The sequence below is a fragment of the Prinia subflava genome, chromosome W (assembly GCF_021018805.1).
Source record: "Prinia subflava isolate CZ2003 ecotype Zambia chromosome W, Cam_Psub_1.2, whole genome shotgun sequence".
Taxonomy (NCBI): domain Eukaryota; kingdom Metazoa; phylum Chordata; class Aves; order Passeriformes; family Cisticolidae; genus Prinia; species Prinia subflava.
The window spans coordinates 2,742,373-2,765,713 of record NC_086282.1 but is presented as its reverse complement, the minus strand read 5'-3'; the positions used below and the strand labels follow the sequence as shown (position 1 = coordinate 2,765,713).

Below are 23,341 nucleotides of genomic sequence, written 5' to 3'. Positions count from 1 at the left end.
ACAAAAACATACATTCAAAGCTCAAACAAGTTCTGGAAAAGGCTCTTCAGACCTCTTGCTTGAACATGTGTATCAACAGCTTATATGAAATAAGGTGAACGTTTTGTGCTGGTCAAGAATATTCCTCAACTGTGGGATTTCTTGCTCTTTTCTGTAAGGCAGCAGATCCAGTGATACTGTCAGAAAGGACCATGACCTAGACAAGTGGGCGGCCCAAACCATTCTAGCAGCACTTGCCCTCCTTACCATGAAAACACTTTTCCTTTTGTACTGATGTTTATTATACTGTTTTGTAAAGACAGAAGCTAAACCTTGTACAAATAATCTGATTTAGCACACACTATCTAAGAATTAGATCAATGAAAGGAAAGGGGGAGATGGTTAGCACCTCCCAAAATGAAGTGCTATTGTCTATCTGGAAGACCTTCAATATCCTAAAAGTACCTGGAAGGAAATAACACCAACCCAGAAGGAAATAGTTTAGTATTTCAGACAATCAAGCTGTAAAGGTGTCAAGGAAAAACAAAATTAACAAACTAAATTTTCTTCTCTTACTGCTATTTTTAAAATGAGTAAGTAGCACTTAAAATCCATTTTCCATTCTCTGAAGTTCAGTAAACTTATTGTAGTGAAATATCAGATTTTTCTCTTCCTTGCAGGCAAATTATGCATAAATGGCAGTTCACTTCCAAAAGAATTGTGCAAATATATTTCAATATATAAAACTATGCTCCCTGTTTAAATTAAAAAGTTGACATAACAAGTAGATGAAAACATGAATCCTCATTAATACCTCTAGTAACCTGAGCCCAGATATACTTTCACTCATCAAGTTGTCCTTCACATCCAAAATACTCAAGTGAGAAATGCTCAATAGGACCTAAAGCACTTTGTAATAGACATTATTTCCATAGTTAGCAGGAAGATCAGAGTCTTGTTTAACTTTGAAAATTGATTCTATTAACAAACAAGACATCATTTCATACCTAAGAAATCTTCCTTTAATCTAGAGATGCAGCAGATTTCAGACTTTTTTCATTTTGATCTGTTTCAAGGGAGTAATCCTTGAAACCAACAAAAACCAACCCCACAAAACACTGGAATGAAGCAGACAAAAATATATTATCCATCAAAAATGCCTTCAGCTCCTGCTAACAGCTCCTTTGGAAACTGCTCAAGTACAAAGAACAACTATTCACATAAAGAAAGCATTTCTGAACAGCAGATAATATGGGGAATAAGTGGCAAGAAAGCATCATTGTGTGAAAAAAAAACCCCAAACAAACAAAAATATCATTCACATAAATCATTAACAATATTGTTGGCTCATCATATACTGTACAGGGAAGATATAAAAGGATGTTAATCTTTAAAGGGTCAATAATCAGGGTAAGAAAATAATGAAGACTAATATGACTAGCAGTGCAAAAGCTCCCAAAGGCCCTGTTCTGAATGGGAGTACCACAGTGCTATGTATGGCAACAAAGATGAGTCCCCATCTCAGAAACCACACACCCCAAAGACAATTAAACTTAACTAAAATAAACTAGGATATTAATCTGGTGTGTTTAACAGCTCTTAGATGTTCTTAGATGTGATATGTTTTTGGAGCCTGTAGTACCACTTCAGACTAGAGAAAAAGAGAACTACAATCCTTTTTCTGACAACATGATTCAGGAACAGTATGGGATGCTAAGTAAGAAGAAACAAAATATTCACCCTCTCAAACCTGAAGTACTTGGTTCATACAAATGCTGCATATCCTGCAAAAGGAGAAAAATAGGCTGCTTTCTAGATAGTAGAAAGCATATTCCTCAGTTATGTAACTTCTTTTTTTTTTTTAAAGAAGATGGCACTGGGTATTTAATTTCTATAAAATTCCCTTTATTCTACAAAGAAATTTTCAAAGTCCATTTCCATCAAAATATTAACCTTTCACCTGCATTATGTATCCTTATAAAACACATATGTTGCAGGAAAATGGCTGGAAGTCACGCTAGAAACTACTGCATTACATATCCCTTTCTGCAATCCAGGTGAAAAGGAGAGTATACATTATTCTAGACTGGAAGACAGAAAAGAACAAGTCATTGTGGATTCAGCATTTGCTGCCAAAACAGCAGAAAGGCTTTTTATGCAGCAGGAATTCCCCTTTTAAAACACATACAGAATTTCTTGTCAAACTGAAAAGGTTTAATCAATTACCAACAAGTTTACTTGTTTACTTTTGCTGCGTTGGAGGTCAAAGGGACACTGTAATCACAGTTCATTCGCAAAGCAATTAACACAGATGCACGAACCTATGCAAATGCTTGGTCAAAATAAGTTTTAAGAGGAATCCATGTTCTTCAACAACCAATACAGCAGCAATGTGGTAAAGTCTATTATAGTCATACGGTCTGTCATGATTCCTATGAGGAAAGGCTGAAAGAACTGGAACAGCCTGGAGTTCAGCCTGGAGAAGAGAAGGCTTTGGGATGACTTAATTGTGGACTTCCAGTACCTGAAGGGAGCCTACAAGAAAGATGGTGAGAGGTTTCTTACAAGAGAGTGTAGGGATAGGACAAGAGGAAATAGAATTAAACTGAAAGAGGGTAGGTTTAAGTTGGGTGTTAGGAAGAAATTCTTTACTGTGAAACTGGAACAAGTTGCCCAGAGAAGTTGGGGATGCCCCATCCCTGCAAGTGTTTAAGGCCAGGTTGGATGGAGCTCTGAGAAACGTAGTTTAGTGAAAGGTGCCTTCTGTCCACAGCAGGAGGGTTGGAACTAGATGATCTTTAAGGTCCCTTCCAATTCAGGACATTCTGATAGACACAGATAGGGAAAAGAGTCAAAAATAACAATGAGAACAGCCTTGACATAGATGCTGCTTAAAGATGCAAATACAGTAACGAATTATGGACTGTGCTCCACTTCAAAAAGCTCTAAATAAGAGCATTCCTAAAATCCAACAATTCAATACTAAATACTGAAAATTAAGTTAATATAGCCTACTCATCCTTAATCCAGTAATACCTTTAAGTTCTGATGCACCTAATTGCAAAGCATTGCTTTAGCTAAAGATTATCCCCAGTCAGATAGATCCTAAGAAATCCCTTAAGCCTCCTTCTTCCAGAGAGATGAAGCAAGACCTGAAGGTAACAACATATGGAAAATGCATGAGAAATAGCAGCCTAACAGAGATACTATAAAACAGGGCAACATCCAAAAAAATATAGCTCTTAATAGCTAGCTTCCATTTAAATGACATCTCTAGGTTTTTCAGTTACTGTGCATCATATGACAGCTACAGCCTGAGTCCAACCCTGTTTGCACAGCCTGGAACTCAGGTACACAGCACAGAGCCCTGCATAGACAAGAGCCACCTTGAGGACAAAGCTGATAAAACAAATGCTGATTTTCTTCCTGGGAAGAACACATTAAAAAATGATGCCTTTTTATGAACAATTAAACGTGTATAGCACCATGTGTGTCTCCATGCACCACCTGGTAACATTCACTGGCTGCAGACAGCTTCAGTCACTGATGTTGTGTGTGAGGCATTAGGGGTAAGCCCAGAGACAGGCACTGGCTGCATTTCACAGGATGTTCTCAGAGGGCTGCTTCGAATCCATCTCCACTTGTCTGCTATGACACACTGCCCTCTCCCCTGCCTAAAGCACAAGGCGATCTAGTGCCCAGAGAAATCAGTGGAGCAGACATGAGGTCACTTTCCTAATCATCTACTATCCTCTGATGTTGCATAGCCTGAAGAGCAAGCAGTTTGGGGCTTGTAACCCCCACACTGTAAGTTAATGTCAAGTTCCCCACAAGTAAATGGCATATATCCTTTAACAGTTCTGAGATAGATTGACTCCCTGTTGCCTTCTCTATCTTCAGCATCTGTACAACTGTACCCATTAACAGCCAAAAGTCAGATTAACCTGCTTAACACAGCTAACATTAGTGTTAACACTGTAGGAACATGTTCAAATTTGACAGAGTAATTAAAACAAATCATATGTATTTAAAGTACACTGTTCCAAAGGCACTCTAAAATCACTGCAGCGCTGTAGATGATTATGCATAGTGCTCAGCACACTGAAAAAAGAAGATGAGGAAATGTTCTTGACAAAGTGAAGGGAGTTGGTATGCTCTGAACATAATCTGAAGAAAGAATATGGGTGTTTCATAGCACATAACCTATAAATTAAGCTGTCAATAAAAAGAGAGAGAAAATAGGGGAAATAAAGGCAAAAGAAAAACAGCTATTCCTTCAAATGAACCTCAGCTGCTGAATCCCTTTCTATAAATCTAATTGTATATATTTTAAAATCCAATATTACTTTGTTTTAAACATTATTTCCTAGATGTCAAAATCAGCACAGAGGACTGTGTATTTCTTAATACCAATTTGGGAGGCTACTATATTATACTTTTCATGCTCACTGGTATGCCACAGTGTCACAGACAACATGCAAAGAACTGCACGAGGACACGCTGGTGAGCAAAGCAGGAAAAGGGGCGAGTTTATTTACAAAACTCAATTTTATACATTTCATATGGTGCCCGTGGATTGGAGGATGGAATTCCACCTCTAAAACCACATTGGTCAAGCCAACTGCCAATCAACTTTCTCCTCCCACCTAAAATATGTAAACTATGAAAGACAGCAAAACATGGCCATTGTTTATAGTACAAAGTGTGATAACATAAAAATTCTGACTCCAATATGAAGAACAATACAGAAGGCTTAGAAAAGTCTTCAAAACCAGGGTGACATCACAACAGTTAATTTATAAAAAAAAATCAAAGCTCTGTAAAAACAGAGTTATATCTGTAGGATATTTTCATGAAACTTTGTTTTGCAGCAAATAGCCCCTAAAAAAGAAAAAAACCTAGTAGATGAGAAAGGGTTCAACCCAAAATGACTAACAAGGAAGAGGAAGGAAAGAGCAGCATGTGAATCTGCAGCAAAATCTAACGTAAGTATTTATCTCTGCAATTGGTAGCAGGTTGCCTTTCAGATCACAGGTACTTTTACAGTTATACAAACGTCCTTGGTTGCCTAACAGTGAAGGTCTTAAAACAATTGACCTGATTTTTTTCCTATTTTTTTGCAGGGGCTAGGGGATCCTGTTCAATCTGTCTACTGGGTACCAGTTAAAAAGAAAAAACCCAAAAAATACAGTAAATAAAGAATTATATTATAACAGAAAATTCCAGCATTAGCATAAGTAGAATAAGCAAACCTATAGCAGCACAGCAGATTAACAACAATTACATCAACATGAAATCTGGTAAAAGACAGTTTTAAAATGCTCTTACACAACAGAAAATCTGGAAAGGCAGAAGGCTCTTCTGATGCTGAACTTATACACACAAAATAAACTCAGGTTTTGCTGCTGACAGATGTATGCATCTTACCCATGAGTACAGCTTTTGCTGAAGGGTCTGCCAGATCCAGTGCAGATTTCCCATCAGTGTTCCGAATGTTTGGATCAGCTCCATGCTGCAGCAGCACTGTGCAGGGAAAGCAGAAACAGTATCTTACCTCAGGTATACACAGGTTATTTACTTCTAAGTGTCTCCTTGGCATGATGAAGGCATAAATAAACATTGCACAATTTTCTTTATTTTTCCTTCTGTTTTTTCTCCCTCTCTCTCCCTTTTTTTTTTTTTTTTGTTAAGCACTGCAGCAAAGGATCTTCTCTGGACTAAGGCTAAGTTGGCAAGTTAAGATATAGTAAGATCACATGACTTTGCACGATAAACATAAACCCCAACTCTCTTGCAATAGTCGGGTTTGGGCTCCTCCTGACAGCTAGCTGGTATGCTGTGCATTCACTGACTCACTGGGAAGTCTGCTGTGGAACCTGTTTCTGCCTTTACTACCACTACTGCTGCTTGTTACCACTCCTGTTCCTTTTCCAGCTGAATATCCCAAGTTACCCCGCCTCTATAAATCAGCAATACTCCAGCCTTTCAGTAGCTCATCACTTGCATAGGAAATCTTAACCACAGCATACCAGCTTACTTTCAAGAAGTGTAACAAACAGGGTAAGATTTGTAACCTTGTAGCCTGCAGACTGGATGCTCAGAAGCTGTTATACTCACTGCTATTTCTTTTCCCTAATAAGCCTATAAATACATGAAAGTTCAAGTACATAAAAACACTTAGAATACAATATACAACCATAAGGCTAGGAAGGCACTGATACAGTAAACTATCAACCAGAAAAGTTCATTAAAAAAATCCCACTATTTCACCTGTGAACTCTCTTGATCAGAAACAACATAATGCAATCACCACAGATCACCACCTCTCAATATCAAGATATTTTGTACAGAACTGGAACATAAAACCCATGGTAACATTAGAGGCTTGACAAAAAGGCCCCAAATGTCATGCAAAATAAGCATTGTCGGAGTCTAGAACATCCCTCTGGCCACCCTGGAGGGTTTGGAGACTGGACAGGGGGGTCTGGGATCTGTACAAGGGATCTGTACCAGCCTCACACAGAGCCCAGGAGGACACTGCCTCTGATCCCTGACCATGGGAGTGAATGCCCACATTGTATGAAGAATCACAAGCACAGAGAATTCAAAATAAGCAGTAGTTAGTTTATCACAGAGTGTAAATGTAGAATCTAGGATTTTTAGTATATGGGTTTGAAGAGGCAAGATGGAGGAATTGGGGAGTGGTCCTGTCCTCCTTGTTCTTGGTCTTTTACCCCATTTTCTGCTGAGTTGTATCACAAGGATTGGTTTAGAGTAGAAATATGTTAACATAGGTAGTGAGTATTGGTAAAATTCTGTAAATAAAAAGTATGTTGTGGACGGTGGTTGGGTCAGAGAAATGGTACAAAAGGTCCGGGACTCTCTGATCCGGCCCAGTCCGCCGCGTGTCTTGCTCTGCTGGAGATGTCTGGCAGAGCTGAGAAAGAACTAAGATAATGTACCCTGCCAAGGAGGCCTGGCAGAGCTGAGAAAGAATTGAGAGATAATGAAGAATAAACAACCTTGGAAACATGCACTGGCAGACTCAGCTTGTCATCTCTGGCTCCAGCGTGGAACCCTTAGGGCTAGAGAAGACGAAAAACTTTATTACCTCGGGGAACAGCAACCCCAAGGAGACCCCCAAGGAACAGCAACCTTGGGAGAAAACCTTATTACCTCGGGGAACAGCAACCCCAAGGAGACCCCCAAGGAACAGCAACCTTGGGAGAAAACCTTATTACCTCGGGGAACAGCAACCCTGAGAAAGCATAACAGATTACAAATTCAGAGCAACACACTTTGTACAAGTGTGAATAACAGGACAGTATACAGAGACTCAAGGTCAAGGAGATGAGTAATAAAACCAGCAGACATTTATGGTTGCTCACGTAACATCTGTTGAGATACAGCTGGACTGAAGAAGTCAAGACAAAGAAATAGTTGCAAACAGTTTTTCTAACTAAGGGTATAAAAATACTTCACAGACAGAATTCTCCAGAAAAAACATAATTCAATTCAGAACAAAATTAATTGCTGATACTGTGTGTGTGTGTGTGTATATATATATACACACATACACACACATATATATATATTAAAAAAAACCTTAAACAGAAAAACTTTTTTCCTAAGTTAAAAATTTAACTGGTAGTATTGTTTTTATTCAAACCTCTTTTCTTATACATTTCTGACTTCAAATTCTTTAAACATTGCCAAATCTCATATATTTTAGCTTACAGGGTACAATGCTTGCCCTCAAGCTGAATTTTTGCAGAAGTCTGGTGCTTCATTGAAGTAAATTGACTTATTTTACACTTTGACGAGAAGGCACAATTGGCCTGATATTTTTGAAAGAAGACTCAAGTAGGAAGCCTAGGAAAAACCTAAGCTTTTTTGTTTGGTGGTGGGTTTTATTTCCCCATGTCAAGACAAAAACACCAAAATGGGGAGAGAGATAAAAACCAGCTAGCACGTGCTCACTGAATCTTGTTAGGATCTAGCACCTATGTTTCTGAAGACACCATCTGTGCCATACATGCTACCACCCACTGAGAGATCTTACTCACAGACAGGTTTGAGACTGAGCCAGCCTCTCAAGCCACTCAGGCACACTCCAGTAGGAACAGGCAAACAAGACCTATTGCAGATTTTTTAAAACACAACAGGCAGCAAAAGAACTGAGTATGGAGAGACAGATTCTGTATGTCCTATCTCTCTTCTCTTGGACCCTGTTTGTGACTCTATATACCTGAGAAGAGGGAATCCATTTGTCCCAAGAGGCACCAGTGTAAGAGTAGTAGCCTGAAAGACATTTCCAGCAAATACTGTCTATCAAGAGAAAGCAGGCAGTACAAAATGATGAAACTCAGCACTGACTGGACCAGAAGGCAACAAAGGATTCACATGGCAAAAAGCCTCAGACAAAGAGCTAGGGGAGAAAACTGAAAAAGATGATGTAGTAGGGGAAAAGATAATAGCCAAGAAAAAAGCTCCATGAAGAAAGAATAGAGAGGAATGATTGGGATCTGACCTGTTTGGAGCTTTGGACTAGCATGTGACACCAAGTAGAGGCAGGTTAGGGCAAGAAAGGCGACTTTAAAAAATGCCAGGTAACAGAGGTGTAGAACTCTCAAAGGCATCTTGTCGCCTTTCGATGGAAAGGCGGGCGACCTGGTTTCAGAAAGCCAGCACGGCGGCTTGACCTTTTCCCGAGCCACTCGGGCCACTGACACGCTGACACCAATGTGGTGGACGGCAAATGGCATTTATTGGGTTTGCACATGGGGTTAAATAGCCTAAGGGGTCTTTACTACGTCAGAAGGGGGGGCGGAGGGTTCAAGGTGGGGAGCCAATGGAGTTAGGAGGGGTCACCACTGGAGAGACGGGGGGAGGGTCCTTATCTTTCCGTGACATTGCGAGATCTTCCGGTCACCTGTCCTTATCTATCACACTCATCTCCCCCCCCCCCCCCCCACAAATAAATGAGGTAGTTAAAACATAGGCATTGAAAAAGGGGTACAAGGTAGTAACTTAACAAGGAGAACAAAGGGGGTTTGGAGAACCTGAGTAAGTTCTGCGAGGCAGATCAGGCAGATCTTGCGACTGGCAGTGTTCACAGTTTGACTCACAGCATTTGTTGTTGTCCTACAAACAGAATGTTGGCCCATATCGGCATAAAAACAACATTCCTCTTTCAAGGCGGCACACAAGCCTCCTTGTTGCATGAACAGGAGGTCCAATCCCCGCCTGTTCTGCAGGACGGGACGACTTCTGAAAGCGAGGAAACTGATTTCTCTAAGAAGGAGATGGATTTCTCGATCCTCTACAAGTCCTCGTCGATGGTCATTTGTAATTGAGAAAGTCCTTGGTGTCGGGTCACGAGGGCTGAGATACCTGTGGCCGTGCCGGCTGCTCCCAGTCCGAGCAGCATCGCGATGGTTACCCCTGTTATTATTTCTCGTTTGTGGAGCCGGCCGGGTTCCTCGAAAAGTTGACACACTTCCTCGTCTGAGTGGTACAGGACCCTAGGAACGATCAGAACTTGAACACAGAAATCATCAGTCTCATTGAATTTGGATTGTGAACCCCTTTCGGAGTGGCTTAAGGTTTTTATTATGTTTTGCTCTAGCCCTTGCTAACCCTGCTCTTCTGTCTCTGAGTCCCAGTCAGTGTCCGACAGTTCTCTCGAACTGCTGCCGCTGGTGGTGTCTGAGAGTCAAAGGCACACTGCCAGCGTACTTCCGGGTTCGGGTGCCATTTCGTGCGGCTCCGGCCCCGCCCCTCCCCTCAGGGGTGGCGCCGCTCCCGCCCCCCCTGGGCTCGTCCTGCCTCCCGTGGGGGCAGGTCTCTCCCTTAAATGGTGGCAGTGTTGAACGCAGCTCCCGACTGGGCGCTCGCTCCCCGCCGCTCCCCTGTGCATACGCGTTTGCGAGAGCCCGCAGCTCCCGGCTGAACGCTCGCTCTCCGCCGCTGTCCCGTGCATAGGGGTCTGCGGAAAGCTGCCTCTCCGAACCGCGCATGCGCTCTCCGCCACTGTCCCGTGCACACGTGGCCGCGGAAATCCGCGGTGCCACTCCGAGCATGCACTCCCCCCCTTCCTGCCGCTCGTACGCGCCAGCAAAAGCCCGCGGCTTTTGTCTGAGCACGTGCTCTTCTCTCTTTTCCCCGTCTTTACCCCGCGCATGCGCGTCGGCAAACACCCGCGGCTCCGGGCTTTCTCCACCAAGAACATCCAGACCCCGCCCTTCCCCGCAGCTGCCGGCGCGATTTTCAAACACGTATGGCGGCGGTGCCGCCCGCGTGTTCTCCCGTGCCACGTGCTCGGCGTCTCTGGCCTCGCTCGCCAATCCCTCCCAGAAAATCTGCGCGTGCTGCCGCGCCTCGGGCACCGAAATGCTGGATGACGGCGAAGAGACGGATGGGGGACCCATGGATTTTCGGGAAGGTTCCGTGGGCGAGGAGGAGGCTGGCGGGTTCGGCGGGGGGGCCGGGGGGTTCCCTGAGGGCACTGGGGGGTTTGGACTCAGGCTCCGGGAGGGGGGAAGCATGCCTGGCTCCCGCAGTTCCCCACACTTGGACAAATCATTTTCAGATGCCGTTTGTGTTGTAGCTCCCACCCCCAGCTTGGGGGTAGCTAGCAAGCACACGCGCGCGGTGCTCCAGGTCTCTTGCTCCTCCATTGCCCTGCATAGGGCCTGCTCTACTTTCCCCCACGCCTTGAGGCTTTTAGCGCTGCCCGTGGATTTCGTATCCTCAGCCAGGGCAACCGTGCACCTCCCCCAAACCTCCAAATGTAATAAATCTACCAGTCGTTCGATGACCCCAAGCTCTAATAACCTTGCCATAGCAAACTGAAAATCCTTGAGCTTGCACTCAATTCCCCACTGTTTATGAATCGAACTTACGACCTTCGCCATGGCTTCCATTGGCTGGTCCGATGGCGTCCCGTCTGCCTAGGGTCAGTTCCTTTGTCCTGCCCTGGCCGCTGCTCCTGTCCAGGCGAAAATCCCGATTCCTGAGCGTTTTTTCCTCCCGGGTTTTGGCACCACAATGTCGCCTTTCGATGGAAAGGCGGGCGACCTGGTTTCAGAAAGCCAGCACGGTGGCTTGACCTTTTCCCGAGCCACTCAGGCCACTGACACGCTGACACCAATGTGGTGGACGGCAAATGGCGTTTATTGGGTTCGCACATGGGGTTAAATAGCCTAAGGGGTCTTTACTACGTTAGAAGGGGGGGCGGAGGGTTCAAGGTGGGGAGCCAATGGGGTTAGGAGGGGTCACCACCAGAGAGACAGGGGAGGGTCCTTATCTTTCCGTGACATTGCGAGATCTTCCGGTCACCTGTCCTTATCTATCACACAGCATCTGCAGCTGCCTGAGCTTGGTGTTAAAACAGAAGCACATTTTCAAGTTTCTTGATTCTTCCACCCTATGCAAACCAATCAAGAGTGCTTCCCTGCTACTTCTGCTGGCACACACAGATGACAACACACACTACTGCTTCCAGCTCCTCTCCTGGTTAAAATGACAAAGGATTATGCAGTGTATCTAACCTGCTCAGTCATGCTAATGAACCATGAAGGATTTGGCCAAGGCTTACAACACAAAACTTCTGTGTCCAGTTTCTATGCTTTTTAAAACCTAGGCAAATACATGAAAATTTACTAACAAGGCTTAAGCTGGTTGTCTGCAAACCCCGGAATCATCGACTGCCTGTAGAACACACATTTAAAGTGGCCAAACAAGGTTCAGAAAATTAACCTATCAGAACTCAATTGCTGTAACCATGAGACTCATCCTTCTTGTTTCTGCAATCATTCATCCCACTTGTCTTCCAGCTTCTCCAACAGCCAGGGATATGGTCCTGCAGATACTGCCCTTATTCATTTCTAGAAACATATCTATACCATGAAATGAAGGCAATGGCATCTTGGAAAAAGAAACCAATTATATAAGTAAAGACTGTATTAGAATGCATATGAATAAAGGAAGCAAATGGGTAACAAAGGCCATCTTATTCTTATATTTCCTCTATTGATGATTTGATTCTAATCTCTCCATACTTTTTAAGTACATAATCTTACAAAAAAATATCCTACTGAGCAATGTTGTCATCAACAGGAATTAACAAGAGAAATCCAGCATTTGATGTTTAGTCTATCAGTGTAACACAGCTGTACTTCAATACCTGGCGAACCCCAGGTAGCTTCTAATTGAATGTTCTCCTGTATCTTCAAAACCTGTAACGCTTTAGCCTAAGATAAAGTCTCTTCTAACGACAGGGCATTTGAGATCTAGACACAGTGTGTGTCTCTAAATTTCCTTTTCAATACACCAGCGATGTACAAAAATTTCAAAATAGGTCTCCTGTGTGGGGAAAAAACATTCTCTCTATAAAGAAAACCAGAACAAGCCATTCTAGCTAATTAGAGCTATTTTGGATTTCAAACACTGCACACTGGTTTTAGAGGATGCTTTCTGAGTAGCCTGAAAAGGGAATGTGGAAATAGTTTCTATCAAGAAACTTCTGCTCCAGTTCTGTACATTTAACAGGCAATTTTAAGGATGTTGTGCACAAAAATTAACTCCTGAAACTTTGTTAATTAGCATATTTGGATATGCTGGTTTATTTCCTCTGGACAATGGGGACATTTGGGTATATTATTTTTCTATATTGGAGGCAGTGCCCTTAATAATCTAGCAATATCATTAACAGGCCATCCCTGCCTTTTCTACAGATGATATCGTGCCAACAGTACAGTTGAAGAAGCTCTTCTTTTTACTGAATCTTCATATTGCATATGGACAACAAAACCCTGGAACCTTAACTATAGTACAAATATAGACTGGTCTGGAGCTATATTTTTTACCCTCACTGCAACTGCTAAAATACTTCAGATTCTGATTTTCCCATACTATCTGAAATGTCTTATTTAATTACACTGCTATTATACCAGATCAGTATTAGAGACAAGAAAGGCCATAAGTCTTACTACATTTTTTAAAAAGCTACTGTATTGTACAGAGCATATACTACAACCACTAATCATTTCAGATTACTGCCAGCTCACTACAGCAGGATGAATCCTAAAATGAAGCACCTGGCTCACAGCCTCCTGGCATAGGTATTTTGAACTGTGAAGTTAACCAACACAACCTCATTTGGCTGTCAAGAACAAACATTTTTACTTTTGTTTGTTTCAACCTTCACATTTTCACCAACAAGGTATGGCAAAAACTTCCCTGGTAGCTATTAACAAGCAACAAGTGTGTTTTTACTGGGGTGGGGGGAAGGAAGTTTTTCTACATAGAAACCATCACCCAAGTACTTAGTCCTTTCTGCTTTATACTGCCACAGTTGAAAGTGCAACAAATGAAAACACTTTTGATTGAAAGACATAAATAAAAGGGAAATAAAACAGGGATAAAAATACACTTGTTTGTTCATATTAGCAAAGGTCAGAATATTTCAGTTATGACTTCTCTAGGCCCAAAATCCACAGCTTCCTGACTATCCCTACAGGAATGCTGATGGAAAAGTTCACATCTGGTTTCAAATCAGATGCATGCAAATACAAAAAAAAAGGGCACATCCAAATTTTTGACTGTTGAGTGAAAAATGCAAGAACAACAGGCAGACCTCCTAAAAGCATCTGTACTTCAAGCTGCCTACTGCTTTTAATTATATTTCCAGAGTTGCTCACAGCTCTACCATTGCCTATTCTATCCCCACCAGTTTTTCATCACTGTGTCCCACTGCCTTGTGCTTGGGGTTCCCTTCCAGCTACCCCAGCTTTAGTATATATTCTTTCTTCCCCCTTTTCAAATTCAACTACTGGAGATGATCTCTAAAACTTCTTTTGAAACTGTATTACTTTAGCTTTATCTACTTACTCGCAAAGAATCAGGGTGCAGAGGATACAGCCTAAGAAAAAAGTCTCTTTTTGATTTATAACACAGGCACTCTTCCATTTCTCTAAATAACACCTCTAGAGCTGATCAGTCTCTCCCTAACTTTAGGTCTCAGGAACACACACACGTCTCAGTCTAAGTCTCGTGTAGGATATGTTTCCAAGCTGACAAGAAAGATAACGTGCTCATTTACCGGCACATTCTGAAAACATCTAGACAACACACTGGAATCCGAAGTATTAACTTCTCTCAGCCAATGCTAAATGCATCTTCTCCCCTAACTACCAGTACATATAAATCAAACCACTTAAGTTTTGAAGCTTTTCTCATGTTACAAGAACACCAGATTCTTGTCTAGATATTATACTTCTGTGATTTAGAGCAAATAATCCCATTTTGGCAAGTTACCAGATGAATAAGCCTTTCTGCTAAATGACCACATATAACAAAAGTTGTAGCACCCTACTCTTAGCTTTATAAAATTGAATATGTAAGATATGGCTAATAACATTAACCACCACTGTATCACTGATTAACTTCCACCTCTGTGAGCAAACCCAGTCTTGTCTGTGTCATGGAGAAACAGGCTGTACTCATGGGCCACTGGAACTGCAAGGAAAAAAACATGAGATAGTATCTCTACAGAGGCTGAACAGAGCTCTAAGGATTTAAGTATCATTACTGGACCTGATGACATCCATGGCCTTGAATACCATTGCCAGCTCAGTCAAGAGGAGTTGAGGAAAAATAGGAGAGACAGCTCCCATGCTATTGACTGCTCCTCTATAGTGAATGCCATCAAAGTTGAATGAAGAGAGGATTATAGAGCAGAAAGGCTAAGCACACCAGAGCACATAGTTCAGTCCGGATAGGATACAGGCAATAACCAGACATATCTGGGAGCACTGCAGGCAGATTACTGGCAAGAAGACATGGTAACCTGGTGGCAGATCAGGGACAGGAGTGTCCAGAAAGCTTCTGAATATCTCCAGAGAAGGAGACTTCACAACCACTTTGGGCAACCTGTTTCACCTAGACCACACTGGCAGAATTGCCATACCTAGCCCTGTGCTGCCCACCTTGCTGCAGCTGGGGTGCCTGGGGGCTGCGGCTGCAAACATTTGGTCAGGCAACAAGGCAGATTCAAGAAGCAATCACTTGCCCAATCCTCACGCAACAACATGACATGCTCTGGTTGGCACAAGAAAGTACAGCACAGGGACACGTGCCAGTGACAGGAGTTGAAAAGAGTAATTCTGAGTTTCTAGTTTAGAGTATATCTAACTACCAGCCAAAGTCCTGCTGGTCAGTGTGAGCTGCTTAGCACTACTCATCATTTTGCCTTCTCTACTTCCCTTGTTCAGGGCATTCCAGTTTCCCATTATCCCAGACACAAGTTTGTTCCCAATGAACCAGCATGTTGGTTTTGTTCTTTGTTGGGGCCAGACAGAGCAAGAAACAAATACACCGACTACAGTAATATGAAGCAGAAACTTTAAAAAGGCACGTTAGGCTGCACTATGCTGAAACAAAAAATTTCAAAGCGAATTAGGTGTAGTTCCCCAGTAGCCTAGTGTCTTGCCTCTTTTTTCACTTACAGAATTTTTTCCCATAAGTTTCTAAGAAACCCTAATGACAGTACTTAGCCAGAACAAAGGGAGTAGTTGAAGGACATGGCAGCACAAGGCTACACCTATTGTTTTTAAGTCTCTGGGAGTGTCCCTCAGAGGGGAGAGATAACGGGAGCTTTGGGAAAGGTAAAAAGACAGCTGGGGGAGGGGGGCTCACTCCTGCTCTCAGCATTGAGGAAGACAGTCAAGCTGCCCCTCGCTGCAGGAAGAGTTCACAGCCATCACTCTGCCTCTGCCTCATCCTGAGAAATCTACCATCATCTGCTTGTGTACCTGGGAATCCTGAGCTCGTTTTCTCCAGCCCTCCCCCCCACCGCCACTGCTTCTTTGGAGCTTTGAGGCTTTCCTGCTACTCTGTAGCCCTGCACTGCCCAGCCCTGCCGGGACACCCCCTGCCATTCCAGCTACCAGTGCAGAGCTCCTGATCTTATCCACCAGCCCTGGACTTTCCACCCTTCCAGCTTGGCCTCTCGGAGTCCTGCAGGGGCACCGAGATCAAACTGCCCTGGGCTTTTGTGAAAGAAAGCCCTCAAGGTTCCTGGTTCTGTTTATTACTAATGCTGTAGTTGTTGTTTGTTTGTTGTTTTGTCATATATACTAGTAAAGAACTGTTATTCCTATCCCCATACCTCTGCCTGAAAGCCCCTTTAATTTTCTAAATTCGAATAATTTGGAAGGAGGGGATTCAAATTCTCCATCTCTAGGGAGGTCCTGCCCTCTTCCTAGCAGATACCTGTCTTTCAAACCAAGACACCTAGACAGAAACAAGAGTCCTGGCTGTTGCAGTCATGAGGCCTGAGAGGCCTCTCTGGCCATCAGTCATCATGACTGGACCAAGTAACCCCTCTCCTGCCTTCGGACCCTTTCTTATCTCCCTGTAAGACAATAGGTCACTTTTACCCCGACTCATACCATTGGACCATTTCTCAAAACCTTGCCACCCTATATAAAGCCCCACTTCTGCCCAGTTCAGTAGAAGAGCTGTCACTGAAACCCTTCCCAGAGGATGCCAAAAAAGACTCATCTGTGGAACCTCATACAGCGCTTCTCCTCTCTCTCCCTGCGTCTGCTGAAGGCACTTAGCAAGCTCATAAGCTGAAAATCACTATAGAGCTGAACCTGCTGGGAGCTCAAATCACTTAGAGCTGAACTTGCTAAGTATTGCCTGTGCCTGGGAGCTTTGCCCAAGGTACTTGGACAGGAGGTACTTAGCGGTACCCCCTATCCAGGAATACCTAAGGCAGCTGGGATCGGACTGATCCTGAAGCCCCAGGAAGAATAAACGTGGTGCACTGAACTGGCTATGAGCCTAGGAGAGCAGCATTCTTCTTGAAGAGTAACTGCTTCAGTTCGCAACACCCTCCTAAAAATTAATTCTCCGTTATAGAAAAATCTATCTGCAGAGGCCGTCTGAGGATCCTCTAAATCCAGCTCCTGAGGAGTCAGACAGCAGCAGACCACACACCAGCAGTCTTTTGAGACACATTCGGCTGAAGAGTAAATTATATGACAACCTTTTCTGCGTGCTTCTTTACTTGGGTCTCTTTGGACTTTTTCTTTTTTTTTCCTCTTTTTACTGCTGGGAGGGAAACGAGAACCACATTAGAATGGGATCAAAAATTAGTAAATTAAAATGATCCCAGAACGAGAGAGACTTATATTTACAAATCTGAGAAATCCTATCCCTTAACAACCCTTCTTTCTCTAAAAGCAATTTCTCAAAAACTAACTTGAAAAAAATTATAAAATGGATTATTTCCCTGTTTCCAGATACTAACACACATTCTATGACTTTAGATTCTTTTTGGGACTTAGTGGGGATAAAAATATACACTTCCCAAATTAAAGAAGACTTCTCTGTTACTCGATTTTTACCTATTTTTCATGTTATTACTAAAGCAGTAGAACAAACAAATATTAAGAGCTCACAAACTCCCCCTGCGGAGGGCGTTCCGATTTATCTCTCCCGCCAGACACTGTCTTTTCAAATGCTAATCTTCCCACTCTCTCTCCAAATGTGGCCACCGCAGGAGTGTCAGGCGCAAATGGCAAATGCGCCGTTCCCGCCACCTCTGCCCCGCTCCTGCCCTGCTCCCCCAGGACCACCGCGACCCCCGGCACCCCCAGGCCTTCTTCACAAGCCCCCCTCCCCTCGGTCCCCCTTCCTACGGTCACTCCACCTTCAGCCGCCCCTCCGGGGACGGGGAACATGGAATCCACACTGGCCCCATCTCCCCCTCTGCGCTGCCCCATCCCCCTCCCTCACGTTGCTCCCAAACCCCTTCTCCATGCCTGCAAAGCCCACAGAGCCTGCTTATCTCACATGCTGCCAGCACCCTCCCCCCGCAGTACCTCCCAATGTAACTGTGCCTGTTCCTATCCAGTCTGCACCTCTCCAGCCCACCCTCCCGGCTCCCTCTGTGGCGAAGGTGGCTCCAGGCAATCCCAGCCCCCCGCTCCTCCCTTATCCCAAGACGCTGCAGCCGCACCCCCCTCACGGCTCCCTAAATGGCACTTCTGAGATACCTCATAGTAGCATTCCGCTTTTACACGCTACTCAACCCTGTGCGAACTGTGCTTCCCGTAGCCAGGTCTTGCCACCCTCTCTCCAGCACCCCACACCCCCGCACGATCTCAAACACCAGAAAAAGCACTCTCACTCATCATCTGAGGACAGTAGTGATAGTGAGTCCAATTCTGATGCAGAGGACATTGATCCATGGGCTGTAATTAAAATGGAAGCCACTCAAGCAGGAGACTGGGACCTGGCTCAGAAAAATTCTGCCTTCCCAGTAACTTCTATAAAGGGAAAAAGAGGTGGTGTCTCCACTAGAATAATGTGGGAACCTAACAAAAACAAAGAGCTCATAGAACTTCGAAAAGTGGCCAAAGAACACGGCAGAAGTTCACATATTTTTTAAATTTCCTAGAAGCTGTCTTCTCAGCACATGTTTTAATACCCCACAATGTTAAGAATATGGCCCACTGCCTCCTATCCCCAGCAGAATATATGCTATGGGAAAGGCATTGGAAAAGACAATTAAAAATACTATCAGACACATACACTAAAGATACTAATAGGCCAAATTATACAGTTGAACAGCTGGCCGGAGAAGGCAATTTACAGAAACCCTCAAATCAAGCTAAAACCTTGTCTGAGACAGCACTACAAGACCTGGCTATGGCAGCAAAAACCTCATTACTTCTTACCCCAAATTACTCTATCCCTACCCTACACTTCTCCAATATTAAACAAGGAACAGATGAAAGCTTTATCAAATTTGTGGACAGAATTAAAGATGCTCTGGATAAACAGATAGAGAGCATATAGGAAAGAAAAGAACTGTTATGCAAACTTGCCATGAGCAATGCTAATGAACAATGTAAAACAATAAAACAATTCTGAGAGCCTTACCCTTGGATACAGAACCTACCATAGAACAAATGGTGGAAAGCTGTACACATTACCTCTCCACTGAAAACACAGTAGCCCAAGCATTTGCTAAGGGTATTGCAGAAGGGGTTTCTGGTGCGTTTGCAGTAGTGACTTCCAAAGACCAGACCCGCTGCTTTCACTGTGGAGACTTTGGACATTTTATAAAGGACTGTCCAGATAGGACACCTACCCGAATCTCCCGTAACACCTACCAAAAACCCCAAAATCGGCAGCGCTTCCAGCAGCGTTCGGGAAACCACCAGCGGAGTGTGGTCAGGCTCCACGCCAAGACAACAAATCAAAAGCCATCCAGACCCAACCATGCATCATTCCAGGAGATGCCAAGTCACATGAAGAGGATCCAACACACGGAGCAATACAGACGGGAACCTGGCGCCAGCTGGTAACTGCTTTATCGATTGACTTTAATAAAAGAGATGTTTATCGTGTCCCCACTGGCAAGTGTGGGCCAAAAGGTGGTCCTTTTGACATCTTAATTATAGGTGATACTTTTCATGGCCTGGAGGAAATCTTTGTTTTCGCAGAAGTACAAACAGTGCACCCGGGTCAAGAAATCTTGGTCCAGCTGTGCTGCACAGACTTACCATTTTTTCTTTTAAAGGGAACTCCAATTGCACAAGCCTTTTTACTACCAAAAAATCACAAGGAACAGCTTCCTCTCAACCCTATAGCAATGTGGGCACAAGTTTTGGGACCTATTAAGCCTACCACTGAGTGTGGCCTATCTTGCAAAGGGGAGAAGATCCACCGACTAGGCCTGCTGGACTCCGGCGCAGACGTGAGCCTTGTTGCCCGCTCAGAATGGCCAGCAAACTGGGAACTACAACTGGTACCAGGTATGATTTCAGGGATTGGTGGAGCCACAGTGTCCATGCAAAGCAAGCACAATGTCCTCGTTGAAGGGCCTGAAGGCAAGTTGGCAACTATCCACCCATTTGTGGTAAGGGCCCCCATCACCCTTTGGGGAAGGGATGTTCTATCCCAATGGGGAGCTTCCTTACAAATTCCCAGTCGGGATTTCTAATTGGGGCCACTGAGGAGCACTCACTACCAGATACCCCTCAGCTCACCTGTGTCCTGGTTTGAGGGGAAATGAGTTTTTCAGGCAGCTGAGGTCAAACCAATCAGTGGTCAGGTTTGAATGTTGGCACCTTCGGTGGCCACTGAGGGGTTGGACACGCCTCTGAGGACACAAGGGGTTAAAAGCAAGGACTCCCAGAGGGACTTCCTCTTTCTGGCTCCGCTTTCAGGAAAGGAGCATCTTTTCCCTCTTCCCCTGCTCAGCTGACCAGGCTGGGTGGGGGAGGGGGGCCAGGTGGCCAGGCTGAGGTAGGCCCGGGGCCCTGGGGGGGGGGGAAAGAGAGAGAACAGGACTGGACCTGCGCCAGCCCCATCCAGGATGGAGGGGTGGAAAACTTTGGAGGTGGAGGTGCCTTCTGTCCCCCCCCCCCCACCCCCCCCCCCCCTCGTCCCATCTCCCTCCCCCCCAGGGAGAAGGTGCCGAGCTGCTGCTGCGTGTGGGAGTTGCCGGAGCCTGTGAGTGCCTGAGCCTGTGGCCTTGCTGGGAGACAAAAGCTTTTAACTCTTTCTGAGGCAGAAGAAAACTATTCCCAGACACTGATTCTCATGGCTGGTGGTTTTAGAAGAGAGAGAGCCTGGGACCGAGATGATAAAGGACAATGAAAAGGACCCCCCTCGATGGCAGAGAGGAAGAGGAGTGGCTTCTGAGCTGGACTTTTCTTGCGTAATGTTAGCCATAGGACCCTGAACTCTCCTGAACATAATTAAGACTGTATTTGGGTGGATGCTTTTTGGTTCAAAACCAAAGACTTTGTGGCCTGTTCTTGGAACCCTCGGCCCCAGGGGTAAATGTGGGGGGAACTGCTTGTCCCAATATGAGAAGATGGCTGGTTTTTGGTACTTGGCCAAACATCCTTAAAAGAGCCCTTTATGCGGTTTTAGTCCATGGACAGTGGTGAGAGCAATGGACATGGAAAGGAGGGTGTCACCATGGCAGACTTCTTCAGGCAGTGCCATGGGTGACATGGGAACATGGGAGGGTGGACCTGTGTTTCCTGTGGGGGGTCTGTGGTGCGAGAGAGACTCCTCTCTCCCTGGATGAACTGAAGATTGTTTTTTTAGGGGATGATAACTTTGATGGGGAACCCAGGGTTGTGGAAGGTTAAAGCAAGTAAGATGAGGGTAATGTGCAAGTGTTAACTGTTTGTGCATGTAAGGGATGGAAATTGGGGGGGAGGAGCAGAAATGTTCTGGGAGGTTTTCATTTCTGTTTCCGGGTGTTTGGGTTTTCTTTTCTATTGTCTGTTGTTATGTAGTTTAATAAAGTTGTCTCTAATTCAAGTTTTAGGCCTGCTCTGCTCTGTTCTTGACCACATCTCACAGTAGCTCATTAGGAAAAACATACACTCATGGGTGCACTGGCATTTGGCCAGCGCCAACCCATGACAACCTGGAAATGCCAAACCCCGATCTGGATCGAACAGTGGCCCCTCCCTAAAGTAAAACTGCGTGCACTACAAGCCCTTGTAGAAGAACAGCTTGCCAAAGGTCACATCGTCGAGACCACCAGCCCTTGGAACTCCCCAGTCTTTGTACTGAAAAAGCCTGGAACGGACAGGTGGAGGCTCCTCCATGACCTGCATAAAATCAATGAGGTAATTGAGGACATGGGCCCCCTTCAACCTGGACTGCCTTCACCATCGATGCTGCCTCAAGACTAGACACTTGCCATCATAGATATTAAAGATTGCTTCTTCAGCATTCCGCTGCACCCCCAGGACGCTTCACGGTTTGCTTTTTCTGTCCCCTCTTTTAACAGAGAGGCTCCACTCAAAAGATATCATTTGTGTTATCTTCCCCAAGGTCTAAAAGTCTCTCCTACCATATGCCAGTGGTATGTTGCTCACATTTTGTCTCCCATTCGAAGCCTATTTCCAGATGCAATCATCTACCACTATATGGATGATATCCTAGTCTGTGCATCAGACAAAGCTTACCTAGAAAAAGCAGTTTCAAAGACCATCGAAACCATAGAAAAAGCAGGATTCGAGATCCATGAAGACAAAATACAATACACCAACCCATGGACATATCTGGGATTCCAGATCCGTGAAAGGACCATCGTACCCCAGCAGCTCTTCATCTGAGACGACCAAAAACCCTGAGAGACTTACACAGTCTGTGTGGATCCATCAATTGGGTACGTCCTCTGCTAGGAATTACAGCAGAAGACCTCGCTCCCCTATTCAACCTTCTCCATGGCAATGGAGACCTGGACTCTCCACGCACTCTCACAACAGAAGCCTGAGATGCCATCAACAAAGTCCAAGAAGCCCTATCTTCACACCAAGCCCATCGCTTCGAGCCTAGCCTGCCTTTCGAGTTTGTCATTCTAGGAAAAGCACCCCGGTTCCATGGACTGATTTTCCAATGGGATACTCAGCTTCGAGACCCTTTATTGATACTTGAATGGATCTTTACAAACAACCAACCTTCAAAGACAATTACCACCTTCCAAGAAATCATGGCACATCTCATAAAAAAGGCCAGAACTCGCCTCCGTTCTCTCGCAGGGTGTGAGTTCACATGCATATACTTGCCATTAACCAGCGGAGACCTGGAGCATTTGCTTCAGACCAATGAAAATCTCCAGTTCGCCCTAGATAGCTATACAGGCCAAATTTCCATCCATATCCCAAAACATAAACTTTTTAATACAACCTTTAATCTGACCCCAAAATTAGTACTGAGTAAAACACCTCTAAAAGCTCTAACAGTCTTTACAGATGGCTCGGGATCATCCCACAAGTCTGTAATAACATGCAAGGACCCTAAGACCCAAAAATGGGAATCTGATGTCCAAATAGTGGAGGGATCAACACAGATTGCAGAGTTAGCAGCTGTTGTCAGAGCCTTTGAGAAATTCAAAGATGAACCCTTTAATCTCGTTACAGACTCTTCATATGTTGCGGGTATAGCTATGAGAGCAGAACAAGCCCTTCTCAAAGAAGTTTCCAATCCAAAGGTACACCAATTGATTTCTGCATTAACACGCCTAATCTCCCACAGAAAGCAACCTTACCATGTAATGCATGTGAGGTCACACACTGACCTCCCAGGTATCATCGCAGAAGGGAACAGGAAAGCAGACGCATTGGCCATGGCAATAGAAACTGCTAACATCCCTGACATCTTTGCCCAGGCAAAGTTGTCACATGCATTTTATCATCAAAATGTACCTTCTCTTATCAGAATGTTCAAGCTCTCAAAAGATCAAGCAAAAGCTATTGTCGCCACTTGCCCGAACTGCCAAAACTACCAGATACCATCTGTGGGGACAAGA

At 44.4% G+C, this 23,341-nt stretch overlaps 1 protein-coding gene across 2 annotated transcripts in view; it reads right to left on the bottom strand.

Moving 5' to 3' along the window:
• Positions 1-23,341, bottom strand: part of LOC134563402 (poly [ADP-ribose] polymerase tankyrase-1-like) — a 187,741-nt gene that overhangs the window by 128,616 nt on the left and 35,784 nt on the right. For both annotated transcript variants that reach the window (XM_063421312.1, XM_063421313.1), the window contains exon 3: positions 5,407-5,502. In XM_063421312.1, the coding sequence (XP_063277382.1) occupies positions 5,407-5,502 (96 nt within the window). The remainder of the gene's footprint in view (positions 1-5,406; positions 5,503-23,341) is intronic.